Source organism: Chiroxiphia lanceolata, chromosome 9, assembly GCF_009829145.1.
Source record: "Chiroxiphia lanceolata isolate bChiLan1 chromosome 9, bChiLan1.pri, whole genome shotgun sequence".
NCBI lineage: Eukaryota > Metazoa > Chordata > Aves > Passeriformes > Pipridae > Chiroxiphia > Chiroxiphia lanceolata.
The window spans coordinates 9591450-9605183 of record NC_045645.1 but is presented as its reverse complement, the minus strand read 5'-3'; the positions used below and the strand labels follow the sequence as shown (position 1 = coordinate 9605183).

Here is a 13734-nt window from a genome sequence, read left to right as displayed (position 1 = left end):
AGGTAGAGCCGCTTCTTGCACACTCTGGACTGTACCAGCACAGAACTCCCTGGTCAGCAGGGGAGCACAGGGAGTATCCTTCCAGGGCTCTCATGCTTCATCCTTCTTGGGTGATGGAGGACAGCTTTTCCTGTATTTTTGGGTTTGAGAACTAGATGATTTTTGAGCTCTCTTCCAACCCAAACCATTCTGTGATTCTACAAAATTTGCAGAAGAGCTGCTGTGTCAGCACACATGTGCTCCCAAGCCTCCTGGGGCCATGCCATGCGCAGGCAGCATCCAGCCCAGCTTTCCCAAAACAGGGTGAGGGACTCTCAGAATCCCCACACTGTTAGATCTGCTGGTGGTTAGATCCAAACCCACCTCCCTGGGGAGGCTCAGCCACACAGATCCCCATGGTCTCAAGCAGATAAAGGGTAGGCGGAGGTCACGACTCCCACCAGTGCTGCAATCTTTTCATGGTACAAGCAGTCTGGGGGAGTTGCTGTGTCACCTCTGTCATGGTGACAAACCAGGCTTAGATCCATCAACATGGTTTGAAACAAATACTTATTATTCAGAGAGAGTTTGGGGATGGTGGGTGCCAGTGTGCAAACCCACCCACAGCCCTGTGGTTGTTGACACTGACCCAGTGCAGGTGCCCAAAGTCACCACCTCAAGTACCATCACCAGGGTTTTGGCTGAGCTGAATCCTCATCTTTCCGCTCCCAATGGCACTGGAAGCTGGTCCTCGTGCAGAAAATGAAGGACAGCATAGTCTGTCACCTCCATCACCCCTCTCCCAACTGAGAGACATGAAGGCTGTCTGCTGCAGGAGTCTCAGGATCTGATTTTAATTTCAGGGGAGCTTGGATAAGTAGGAGAATGACTTTGAGGACATCTCTGCCTCATCAAGCCCATCTGGTATGAGCACATCTTTACCCACCTAAACTTGATCCTGTTCCAAGCAGCAAAACTAATGCTTTTCCTTCCCAAGCACAGTATTTCTCCCAGATCCTGCCCAGCCCAGCTTCTCTGTGCCCATCCGAAGGGCTCCAGCAAGGGAGGCCTTGTCCTATATGCTCTGGAATTCAGGAGGCAGCAGTCCCCCATTTGAGTTTTGGGGGAATGAAAGCCTCCAGAAAGGCTGGGTGTGTCCAAGGGGTGCAGAAGCCTGGGGGACCTTCTGTGCTGCAGACGCTGCACTTTTGGGGGCATCCCCTTTCCTCCAGGCCGTGATGTTTGCATCCCCTCCGTGAGATAAGTCCATGCCAGGTGGTCATTTTATCTGGGAGATCAGTTTTCAGGCTCAAAAAGGCAGTCGCTGTCCTTGAGCAGAGCATCCGGCTCCTCTTGGAGCCCATAATAAAGGTCATCCTCCTCCCCAGTGCCTTTGTGGGGAGATCCAGAGTGCTGTCCCCGCACCGGGGAGCTGGTCGGGGTGCAGCCAGAGTGGGCAGCAGATGACAGGGTCCGGCTCTGTGGTGTGGGGGTGCCGGGCATGGAGCCCTCCAGTGACGGCGTGTCCATCTCCTCCAGGAGTGATGCCAGTGGCGCATTCCCCGGCGCTGGATGAGGGGGGCTGTGGGGACAGGGAGGGTTTATGGGTGGTGTGGGAGTTACACCAAACGCAGCTGGGGTTTCCCTTGGAGCTGGTGGCTGCTGGAGCATTGCTCAGCCAGCATCCCAGCATCACCAGTCCCCTTGCTGGGTGGCTGGAGCACCCTCGGAGCACACTATCCCAGCCCCTTCGTGCCTGCCTTTATAAGGACACTTGCCTGCCAGATTCCATCTGCCCACGGGACAGAGTGGTGGCTGCTCTTGCCTTTCCTGCATCCCAAGCGGAAAGCAGTGCACCCAATCCAGCTCCAGATGCATCCAAGTCCTACGCCCTGAGCCTGCATGGTTCACTCCATCACTTGCAAATCCCTTTGGGACCTCCCAAACCAGCACTTGGACATCATACGTGGCATCTGGCTTGCTGGTCAAGTACTGGGCATCTCATTGCTACCAAAGTCTGACCAGAAACTTGGGGTTCATTCTGGTGAGGAATGTTATTTGTATTGATAAAATTAAATTAAAGTAAAATGCAAATTACAACCAAAGCCCATCCTGATTTCTTCCTGGGAAATAATTTGGTACAGAGACTCCCTGTGGGTTGAGACACCATCCAGGCTCCACAGAGGCTGGGGGGTCTGGGTGCTCAGTGCTCTGTGAGCAGCAAAGACCCCTCTGCCTCCTTTCCCTCCCCTGAGAGGACCTGGTCTGATCCCCCCCATTTTCACCCTGCATCCCAGCAGTGCGACCCTGACCCCTAAAGCATCACATACCAGCTGCCTGCCACTGTTTCCAGATGAGGTGCCAGGTCTTGTGGGGGGTGTCCAGCACCCCCCAGCTCCCAGTGAACATCTGCTTTGGCCTGCAGGGCTGACTGGGAGCAGTTGTGGGATCTGGGCTGTGCCGCGGGTGGGAGTAGAGTTGAGCCCACTGCCTGCCTCTGGATCTGCTCATAGGATGGCAGGCTCTTCTCGTAGGTGCTGGTGGCCTCTTGGTCAGGGCAGGGAGCAACCAAGCTGTGGGCAAAGGAATAACAGGGTTCTGAGCAGGACCTGGACCCCATGGAGCTGGAAGATCCTCAGGCACTTGCACAGAGAGCTCCATCAGTTGAGGGAGTGACTTTAGAGGCTACCAAGGCCACATCACTCCCCACACCAGCAGCAGAGCCAATGGGTCCTTGAAGGGGATACCGCAGCTACACAGCCAGATTCTTGGCATCCCCCAGCATCGCTCAGGCTCCAGCCTTGGGGTGGCTCAGACATCCCTTGCCTGCTCCGCCCTGGCTCCTGCTTGGCATTTTGCGCTGCAATCAGTGCAGTTGTCCCCAGTCTCAAACACTGCCCTCATCCCCAGGGCACACCCATACTCTGTGTACAGATTTTGGGACCCACCCGATGTCCTTCTGTGGCAACACTGTGGGTTTGTGGTCCAGGAACCGCTCAGCCTCAGGGTCCACAGGAATGAATGTTATCTGGGGGAAAAAGGAAGGAAGAGGTCAGGGGCTGTGCTGGGCACACTCGACCCTCCTTAGTGGTAAAAGGGTCAGAGTACCCCTTCAGTTGGGTTTAGGGTGTTTTCCCACCACATTTGGATGTCTTGATTGGAAATGGGCTTTTTGGGCAAAATCAATAAGGGATGAATGAATCCAGCACAGCCCTTTTTCCCCAGTGGAGTCACACATGTCCCCAAGCCCAGAGCAGGTCCCAGGGCCCACAGGGGAGGTCAGTGGTCAGGGACAACACTGAGGGTGCCCTATCCTTGAGCCCCAAGCACAGCAGCAAAGCCACATCTCCCTCCTTGCTGGGGCTGAGCTCGGCTTTGGGGGAGGAACTGGGATCAGCTTCACCCCAATCCCAGGAAACACAGTCGGTTTCAGAGGTCCCAGCTAGTCCCAGGTCCTGAGGTCACCGTGCCACATTTTGGAGGGTAGCCAACTTGTTGACAGGCAGTGCCCAGAGCAGTACCACAGTCGCCCTCTCCTTTGAAAAAACCCTTTTCTGCTAGACTCGTTTCCCAGGGCAGGGATGCGTGGCTGCTCTTCGTGCTGAGAGTGCCCTTTGCCAAGGAGACTGGCAGGTGAGGGCTGGGCTCTGGGGGGCCAGGACCCCCTAACATCCTTGGCCTTGACAGTCCTTTCTTGGAAGTCCTCGGAGCCTGCCAAGCCTCAGGCCCCAATGAAGGGGCTAGTTTGGGAAGGGTTTGCATGGGAGAGACAAACACAAGTTTATTTCCTTGGGATTATTCCCTGCTGCCTGCTTGAAAGGAAAGCACAGGGCTCTGGGTTTTGAAGGGTGCAGGAGTACAGGAGGGTGAGGGACAAGGGGCTACATCCTGCAGGCATCAGCAGGCCATGAGCATCCCAAACCAACAATCCCTCCTCCAGTTCACTCCAGCTGGCTTCCCCTGGTATCTGCTGCTACCTCACCCCATAAATGGGGAAGTTGAGAAGCAGCCCAAGGTTACACATACACAGTAGCCAAAGCCCCCCAAACCCAGCTGAGCCCCCAAGCCCCCCAAAGCACCCAGCAGCAAGATGGATCCTACCTTTGGGTAGCACTGGCACATGCTCCAGGTGATGCCCACGGCTATGAGCAGCACACCCAGGACACAGAAGGTGATGTAGATGTGGGGCTTTTCCACACTCATGATGAAAATTCCCGTCATCACCAGGAAGAAACCCAAGATGATGAACCCGTAACGGAAGGTCTTCTCCTCTGCCATGGGCTCTGGGTGGGAGAGGCAGGAAAGAGAGATGCCAGGGAGCCCGTTTACCTGCCACTGCTGCCCGCTGAGCACACCTGCGGGGTAAGGTAAGGAGTGGTTTCTCTTTCCGGAGGCTGCCAGGAGCTGAGGATCAGCTGCACGCTAACCTGGTCCTGCCCAGGGCTGAGCCAGCCAGTTTTTAACGGGTTTGTAATGAATGCAAACACTGACCCGCCATTCACACTCCAGTGAAGCCGCCCGGCACGTGTCCGCATAACCTTCCCTGCGGGCACCCCACGCCTGGGGAAGGGACAGGGAGGGAGAGGGGGCCATGGCAGTGGAGACAGGAACCTGGAGAGTGGCTGATCCTGTTGGGATTTTCCCAGCCCTGGGCACTGAAGCTGGACTTGGCCATAAACTGGAGCTGGCAGAGGCCCAAATAAGGGGTATATCAGTGCGCAGCACGTTCTCAAGGGCTGTGGGGTTGCAACAGGGAAGGAGGGAGTGCTCCATGGTCTCTCTGGAGGCCCATGGGTTTGGAACATTCCTTGCCTTTCTCCGGCTAAGTGCTAAGGCTGCTTCATTGGGCAGCAGGTGGGCTACAAAGGGGAGACTAAAGCCAGGGAAGGATGGAGTGGGGTTCATCCTCCCAGGGGCAGTGAGGACAGAATATCCCTGTGCCCTGTGTTCGCTTAAGTTGGAGCTGGAGTGTGTCCCCTTCCCAAAACATATCCAACAGCTAGACAGTGTTGGTGGTTTTAATTAGCCTTCGTTTTATTCCCTTACTTTCCAGGACATGTGGGAGCACATACAAATAATTGTATTATAAGCAATATGTTGTATGTGGCTACGGCTCCAAATCCACTCCGCAGCTCTACCAGTCCACAGAGAACCCAGGGCATCCCATTGTTTTGGTGGGATGGAGGAACTGGCAGTGGCCCCCACAGCCGCTGGCCTCTCCTCTGGGCAAGGCTGCAAACACACCCATGGTGTGCAGGGAGGGGGCTGTGTGCTCAGGATGGCTCTTTATAGGATGCCATGTGAAATGCCAAGTGCACTTGGATGCCCTGACCACACACATGAGCCACTGAGCATCTCTACACTACATGAAGTCAGGCGTGGGAAGTCAGTACATCGGGAAGCAAGGTGGAAGAGATGGAGGTAGGGCCAGAAGGGGCACTGCAAAAGCAGAGGAGCAAATGGGGCGGCACAGAGCTGGGTTTTCTCTGGCCAGATTCCTTGTTCTCTGCTGCAGTTTTTATTATTGAGTGGGCAGCCGGAAAGGAGCTCCCAAGGGTGGGGCAGAGCAGGGAACACAAAGCATCTGCAACCAACAGTGGTTTTATTAAAAATATGAAGGCTTTCAAACATGCCAGTTACCCCCAATGCTTTGAATGTATCACCCACAGGACCCACAATCCCAACAGCCCTGGACTGATAGCTCAGAAAGGCCAGCTGACCCTTTCCCCTCCTCCCCCACCCTCCTCTCCTCCCCACAAAGGAAGGGGCTCAGTTTAAAGCTGAGGGACTGGGCAGCCACCCACAGAGTCATGGCCCTTGCTGCCCCCAGCTCAGACCCCTCGGACATTGATGTTTTCATAGCTGGGGGGAGGCGTTGCCTGTGTCTCCTCGGGGTGCAGGGTCTCCAGCCAGGATGGGCTGGGGCGGAACAAGGCGCTGTCGGAGGAGCTGCGCCGGCGGCCACCCTGCCAGCTCTCATCCTCCTCCAGGTAGTGGTACAGGGGTGGCGTGAGATCCTCCTTCCTCCTCGGGGGTTGGACATAGGCCAGGGTACCGTCGGCAGGTCTGCAGGTCAGGGCTTCTTCATAGGTGGGGATGGCACTGGCATCCCAGTTGCTGCGAGGAAAGAAGAAACCCAGCAGCACACACCATCATCCAGAGCATCCCAGCATCCAATAACTGGACCACCCCAGCACTTGTCAACTGGAGTATCCCTGTGCCCTGTCAACCAGAACCATCCCAGTGTCCCATCAACCAGAGCATCCCAGTGCCCATCAATTGCAGCATCCAAACACCCCTTCAACCCCATCTAAGCATGATGGACGCATATGCTGGAGACAGCACATTGGCAGGTTTTGCATGCCCAGGATCAAGGGATGACCACGGTGGGGAGCCATGCAGGAGGAAGGGCATTATCCATCACACCTTGCAACAAGGTCCCATAGGCAGAAGAGCACCTCCATCACCTGCCTAATCCCAAATTCACCTCTGAGTCACAGAGGCTGCCAGTAGCCAAGGGAGCAGTTTGGCACAAACATCTGGGCAAGGGGCAGCAATCCCAGTTCAATGCGGTCACACCACACTCTTGTGCCTGCCAGAGCCCTCCATGCACCAGCCAAGCCTGGTGTCACTTCCAGCAGTGCTTTGCTGAGCAAACACAGCTTGTGTACAGGGAAAACCTTTGGACAACCTTTGCCCTGTGCAGGGTCCTGCTAGGTACCCTATGGAACTGTGCAGCCCAGAGCCAAGGAGGCTGTGAAAGCAACTCATCGTTGCAGATGAAATCCAGCACAGTGCACTGGGGAGGCGGTGGGCATCGCAGAGCACAGCTGGTCCAAAGGAAAAGCTGCAATGTTCTACAGGGGTGCCTCCATCCTGAACTCTTGGCAGCTCCCTGTCCCAGACAGACCACCCTGGGCTTCTGTGCTCACAATTTTGCCAAACAGCCTCAGTTTGCACATGGGGATGTTGTCTTGGAAAGCAGAGAGGGGGATTTATCCCAGCACAGCATGCTTTGCTGGGGCTGGAGGAGCTGTCACAGCACCAACAGTGCCAGGGCACTGTGTCCCATCCAGCATGGAAGTCGGAAGCTCAGGGAAAGGGACATTCCCCATGGGGACACAGCAAAGCTCTCCACGGGAGGTGAAACCTCTCCCCAGAGTACCCAGGCTGGATCACGATCTCACAGATACTCAGATGGGCACTGAAACCCCGGGAGAACCAGGAACGTGCCTCCCACTCCAACTGAAATTTTATGGTTTAATGTTCTTAAGAGTTTCTTTTAGTGCTGCTTTTCCCTTGAGCCTGATTTATGCTGGAGCCAAGATCTTTGCTGTGACCCCATAAAACAGCACTGGGAAGGGCCAGCTGGCTCCATTTCCACTGCAGTCTCTGGGGAAAAAAAAAAACCTTTTGAGCAAGAAACATTTAAATCAAGAAGTGATCTTCACACTGGAAGAGTCTGGGGCCCAAAAAGCAGCAGTGGTGTTCAGGGTGAGGGGTCTTTCTACACCCCACAATAGGCTTCATAGAAGGACCCTCTAACAACACTCTTGATGCCATTCCAAGGATTATTTTCCTTATTTTTTTTCTTTTAAGTCCCTTTTAACACAGATTTGGCTTCTCTTAAAGATGGTGTAAACATCCTCATCTTTATACAGCATTGCAGACCTGAGAGACCAGGGCAGGATTCAACAGCTGGAGGTCTGGGTGACCTCCCCACCCCCAAATTCAAACCTTCTGCCAGAAAACCAATGTAGTCTTCTGCTTGGTGGTTCTGCTAAGGAGATGTTGCCTCCCTCTGTGATGGCCCTGCAGGGCAAGGAGAGCTGGATGCAGCCAAGCTGGCCACGGGTGCAGCCAGTGTAGGCAGACAGGGGCTGGCAGGGAGGGGAGTGTGGAGGCTCAGGTTGACACTAATGAGCAAGAGCATCTGCTCAGGAGCAGGAGGAGAGCACAGACCGGGGTCTGAGCAGTGGCTGGCGGTGCGGACGTGTTGTTGCTCCTGTAAGCTCACCAGCAATCCAGTCTGGGAGCAGGCTCAGGCACACGGGACAGCCAAGACCACCCTCCACTTCTGCCCACCCAAGTACCGCACAGGGATGTGGCACCCACCTGCAGTTCCACTTCTCCGGGGGCTCCGCGGTGAAGTACTGCAGGTCCCGGGGGAAATGGTACTGGTAGCGGCGGGAGACCACCCTGGTGTTGGCTTTCACGGACCAGAGGAGGCCGAAGAGAAGGAGGATGCCACCGATACCACAGCAGAAGAAGCTGACGGAGCGGAGCAGGGCACTGGAGGAGGAGGAGCTGGGAACTGCCTCGGCTTCCCGGGGAGGCAGGAGGCGAGTCCCGCTGCCAGCCGATGAGCCGACCTCCCCGTCACTCCACCAGGCAAAGCACAGCGTCCCCGTCACCAGCAGCACGGCCCCGGTGATGGTCAGGCCATAGCGGAAAGAGGCAGCTGCCATCCTTCAGAAGGAGGTTTTAGGAGGGAAGAAGAGCAAGACAAGGCATGAGAGAGCCCACGTCCTGCAAGACAAGAAGGGGGCAAAGTTTGAGCAGGACAAGGTCGTGGAAGACCTCCCAGAGGAGACAATGACTGAGCTAGAACCTCTACAGGGAGTGCATCCTCTTTAGCTACTTACTACTGATCGTCAGAAAGGGCATTTCCACCAGCTCAGATGGGAAGCCCTTGGGCAGAGCAAAGCCAGTGCAGTTTGAACAAATAAACTTTCCAACAGCCTCGTAAAAACATCCTCAATTTCAAGAAACAACACAGCACTCCCATAGAGGCTGGGTGGGAACTCCAGCCAGGGCAGCTGTGGGGGTTTTCATTGCTCTTGTCTTTGGGTTTTATTCCAGATTTCCTCCAAGCTGGGCAGAATGCCACCTGGGTTTCTGATCAAAGCACAGCTTATGGAAGAGGTTAGGGTCAGCTCCAGTGCACACCTTCTCAGGTCCACGTCAAGATCAATCCCACAGGTGTTATCACAACCTTCACCCTCCCTATCAAGGTGGTTTCTCCCTGCTGGGTGGCCCTTCTCAGCTAAATGTCACATGCAGAGAGCAACCATGCTTCCCTGGTGCTGGGAAATTTGGGGAGGGAGACCTGGTTTCTGATCTCTGTGGGGCTCTCACTCCTCATTGCTTTTTCCAGCAACAGAGAGCATCTGCTGCCTGGGCTTGTGCATCCCCAGCTCCCAGCCAACCAACTAAGGCAGAGGCAGAGAGGTCCCACCACATCCCCTCTGGCCCTGCTCAGTGCCCAGCAAGAAGATTCAGGTTCAGCTCCTATTTCTTGAAGGACAAAAAGCTTTGGACCATGTGGGAATTGAGCACCAACACCTGAGTAACTCTATTGTGAGGGTTTCTCATAGTGGCAATGGCAGTGGAGAGCCTGCACAGCCAGGATGGAATTGGGGCTCAAGCACAGAGGTGGATGGACAGATGGATGATCCACACTCAGCTGTCACCTCTGCACTTGTCACTTTGCCTGTGTGTCAGTAACATGAAGATAATGTGGGGGCTTTGGTCTCCATTCCTCCAGGCAGGGCTCACCTCCAAGAGTGGGGACTTAAATTGTACTCTGAGGTCTGGAGGTGCTGAGCCAGAGCTAGGCAGGGAGCAGAAGTCCAGCATGGACTTGATGTGATCAAGGTCAGGTGGAATCATGTTATTTCAAGCCGTTATTTATCAGATGGGCCCACTAAATGGAAAGTCAAATTACTTTGTAGTGAAAGAAACATTATCTGATCTAATCTACATTTAATGAAGGAATTGGATGAGAAGTGGGATTTGGAAGCCTGCAGGAAAGTAGCACACTCCAGCTCTTGTCCCAGGGTCATAAGCCCAAATTGTCACTCAGGCAGCTGCAGTCACCTACTGGGAATGAGGTCACGTTCCTGGGGTGGGAGAAGACAGAGCTTCCACCCATAACAGGGGGACGTGTTAGGATGCTCCCTCCTGAATGGCAGGGGATTGGCTGAGCTGAGACAGAGCAGGAACTGTTGGAGATGGTATTAGATGCTATTAGGGATCAGCATCTCCACTCCACGACTAAGCACAAGCAGGACACAACAGAAGAACTGGACTCACGTTGCCTTGCAGCAGGAGATGCTCAGGGGAGTGCAAGGACACTACTGACCCATGAATGCAGCTCCTTTGGAGAGCAACACATTTTCATGGAAAAATTTCAGCCAATATTATTTAAGGAAAAAAACATGACCCAAAAAACCCTACAGCAAAGCTTTCAATCCAACTGCTTGGAAATGTCAGGTCACTCCAAACTGAAAGCCTGGATTGAACCAGCACCAAGAATTGAAACATTCAACTTCTGCAACTCTTCTCATTTTGGGGTCAAACCGGTGAGGTTTGGGAGATGCTGTGAGTTCCCTGGTGAGGTCTGGGATATGCTGTGATTCCCCTGCCTGGGCACAGGGAATTTTGCAGCCTGCGGCACTGTGCACATCTGGGAGCGCTGGCAGCGAGGGAGAGGCGGAGGGAAGGCGGAGAGCCTCTGGGAGGTGATGGATTGACAGCTCAAGAGAATAAACTCTTCTCTCTTGACAAAACCAGCACAGCTCAGGGAGCAGCTCTGAAAGCTCCTCCAAACTACCCACATGTGCTCCCGCAGCACGTGTGCGGGGGCAGCTCCTCCAAGCTGGGTGGCACTGCCATCACTGGGTGACATTGCCGCTGTGCCGTCCCCTTGCCAAACCCCTTCTTGTGTTTCCACAGCTCTCCTGAGCCTCTCTAAAAGACCCACAATGTTTTCTCAGCACATCAGGCTCTGGAAGAAGAGTCTGAAGGAGCAAGGCCAGGGCAGGACCTGAGTCCCTGATCCACGAGCCTCTTCTGGCTCCACTCCCGGAGCGCTCAGCATCCTGCACAGCACATCTCCTGGTGAGCATTCCCAGCACACTTCCACAGAGGGGCTGTCCCTCCAAGGAGGCAACTGTTGGCTCCCCAACACCGGTCTCCACCCGCCGAGCCACCCTGACATTTTGTTCTGGCGTCTCCTCCTTTGACCTGCTCTGAAATAGTTTTCCAGGGAATAGATTTGCACGTTGCATGTACAAACAGATATGAATGTTGATAGTTTACATAGTTCCACTGAGATGCTGAGAATAGCAGCCCCCATATAAAGTTATGCAGATGGTGATTCATGAGGTCTACTAAGCATTACTCAGAAAAACGCTCTTTTCTAACAACACGAGAAAAGAAAAGAGTTTTGAACCTCTCCCACTGCTATCAAGTAGAAATCCACCTCCAGACCCATCCCTCCATGGCACTTACGGACTGTCCTTCCACGCAGGGCTGGAGAGCTTTAGTCGCGGATGGAGCGCCGGGAAGAGATGCGCCAGAGAGTGAGCAAGTCATTAGGGAGATCCCTTCCTGCCTCTATCCAAATTTGCTTTTTTTTGTTGTTATTACTATTAGTGAGGGTTTGGTCTCCATCCAAAGCAAAGTAACAGTGACGCTTTGGAAGAGCATCCGAGACATCTGGTGCGCTCAGCCTCCCGAGGCAGGTTCGGACAGAGGAAAGCACATGCCTCCCCCCCGCCCTGTGTCCCCTGCCAGGCTTCGGGGCGAAGCCTGAGCATCGTTCCCTCTAAGGTGGCCGATCCCGGCGGTACCCCCAGGGCTCTCTTCCCGCCGCGGCCGGTGCCCGCACCTCCTCTTCCCTGCGGCACAGCGCCCAGTCGGGGGTGCCGTGTCCCCCCAAGCCCCCCGCCCCGTGCCGTACTCACCGCCGCTCCAGCCCCGCTCCGGCCGAGCGGCGGCTCCGCCGAGCGCGGCCCGCGGGGCGGGCGGGGCCGGGGGCGGGCGGGGGGCGGTGGCGGCTCGGGGCGGGCAGGGACCGGCGCTCCCTCCCGGCACGGCACGGCCCGGAGGGGCGGGCAGTCCCGGCTCCCCTCAGCGCCGTCCCGCTCCCGTCTCGTCCTATCCCGTCCTATCCCTTCCTATCCCGTCCCGTCCCGTCGGTGCGCGGGGCTCCCGAGAGCTCCGGGTTTCCCCCGTGGCTGGGACACGGTCCTGCCCTGTGGAAGACACTGCCCCACGGGTGGGACATCACTGTCCTATGGGTGGGACACAGGAGGATCTCTGCCCCAAGCTTGCTTTGTGACCACTTTAGTTCTCCTCACCTCTCTGTCAAATGCCAGTAATTGTCCCTTTCCCCCGTTCGTGGAATGGTTTGGGTTGGGCGGGACCTTTAAAGGCGATCTAGTTCAACGTCCCTGCAATGACCAGAGATTCTTTCAACTAAGTCAGGCTGCTCAGAGCCCTATCCCACCTGACCTTGAATTTTTCAGGGATGGGGCATTCATCACCTTTTTGGGCAACCTGTTCCAGTGTGTCACCAACTCCACTGTAAAAAAATCTCTTCTTTATATCTAATCTAAATAAACCCTCTTTCATTTAAAACCATTATCCTGCAGCACTCATGAGAACACCTGGATATTAAACAAGCTGAGGGTGCTCTGATCTGAGTTTCAGGATGGTTGGTATGATGGCATCTGGTTTCACGCACAATTCCTCATCACAGAGCTGGAGGGAGATTTGATCAAGAGCTGCCATGCCATGCTGTGCTATGAATGTGCATCTCACAGATCCATCACGCTGCTCTTGGGCTGCAGCTGAGCACTGCTAACAGGCAAAGCCATTTCTATGGATACCCTTGGCTGCTTGCAGCTCCTCACCTCACTGGCTCAAAACCAGCTCAGGGTTTACCCACACAGGCTGCAGGGACCGGTGCAAAGCCCTGTTGTGGAATTCATATCAGCTTCATACATGCTTAGAAGCCATTCAGCCTAGCTGAGAAAATGTGGCCCATTTATCTGAAGACACTGTGGAGTTATACAAATGGTAAACTGAGGCATGAGGAGGGCTGGTTCACACAGGGCTGGCCCTGCAGCAGGTTGGGTCTCCATCACAGAGGAATGTGGGACAGGGATCCCCAAGGCCAGCACCCCAGTGTGGCCTCAGCCCTCGGGCTGGATGCAGCAAGGTTCTTGAGCCTCATGGTGCAATCCCTGACAATAAATCCCAGATGTCCTTCAAATACCAGTTTTTTTGCTCCTTGACAGGATGGAGTTTGGCCCCAGGATCCCAAAAATTAATATCTTGGCTTTTCTGTTGCAGACATGTCATTGCTGAGAGCTCACATCACCATCCATGAATGACGTGGGCACTGTGAATCACCAGTTCCCCTGCTGAAGGACAATGAGGCACCTTCTTCTGCTCATTACCTGCTCAGATATTATATTTAACTGAAATTTGATTGTCAAAAAGCTTCTGAAGCACTTCAAGGTGGTGTTTGTGCACGACTGTGCTATTCCCAGCACAGGGCTGCAGAGAAGGAGGTGGCTCTGTGCAAACACACTGGTCCTACAGCCCCACAACCATCTGCAACCTTCTGCCTTCCCCAGAGATCTGGCCTACAGGCAGCCACAAACCCACGACAAATATTTCACCACAAGGTAGAGGTTGGAAGTGCTGAGTGGCGCCAGCATGTCTGTCTGCTTAGCAACACCTTGGCCAAACTGCATTTTCCCTCTCCGAGAACTTTCCTGCTGGTGGACAAGGTGCTGCAAAATATCACAGGGCACAGTCAAAGGGCTTCTCTAGAATAAAGGCAGAATATCTAAGTGAAAAATATGTAAAACATCCCATGCACAGTGAAACCGCAGTGGGGAAAACAGGGAGATATAAAAGACAGTTACAGCCTCTGCAAGAACAGGAACAAAGGAGGAA

At 54.6% G+C, this 13734-nt stretch overlaps 2 protein-coding genes across 3 annotated transcripts; both read right to left on the bottom strand.

Moving 5' to 3' along the window:
- Nucleotides 1-540: 540 nt before the first annotated feature.
- On the bottom strand, nt 541-4407 carry BSND (barttin CLCNK type accessory subunit beta). The gene is made up of 4 exons (XM_032696579.1): nt 4081-4407; nt 2928-3007; nt 2310-2552; nt 541-1561 (listed from the first exon to the last, which is right to left on the bottom strand). Exons 1-4 carry the CDS (start codon nt 4255-4257, stop codon nt 1276-1278), a joined length of 786 nt encoding a protein of 261 aa, XP_032552470.1. The 5' UTR covers nt 4258-4407; the 3' UTR covers nt 541-1275.
- Nucleotides 4408-5562: 1155 nt separating this feature from the next.
- TMEM61 (transmembrane protein 61) lies at nt 5563-11784 on the bottom strand. 2 transcript variants are annotated; one of them, XM_032697088.1, is made up of 3 exons: nt 11730-11784; nt 8095-8508; nt 5563-6096 (listed from the first exon to the last, which is right to left on the bottom strand). In XM_032697088.1, exons 2-3 carry the CDS (start codon nt 8445-8447, stop codon nt 5811-5813), a joined length of 639 nt encoding a protein of 212 aa, XP_032552979.1. In that variant the 5' UTR covers nt 8448-8508; nt 11730-11784; the 3' UTR covers nt 5563-5810. The 2 variants fall into 2 exon arrangements, with proteins under 2 accessions (XP_032552979.1, XP_032552980.1); XM_032697089.1 differs by lacking the exon at nt 11730-11784 and adding an exon at nt 11275-11641.
- Between the last annotated feature and the right edge of the window lie 1950 nt (nt 11785-13734).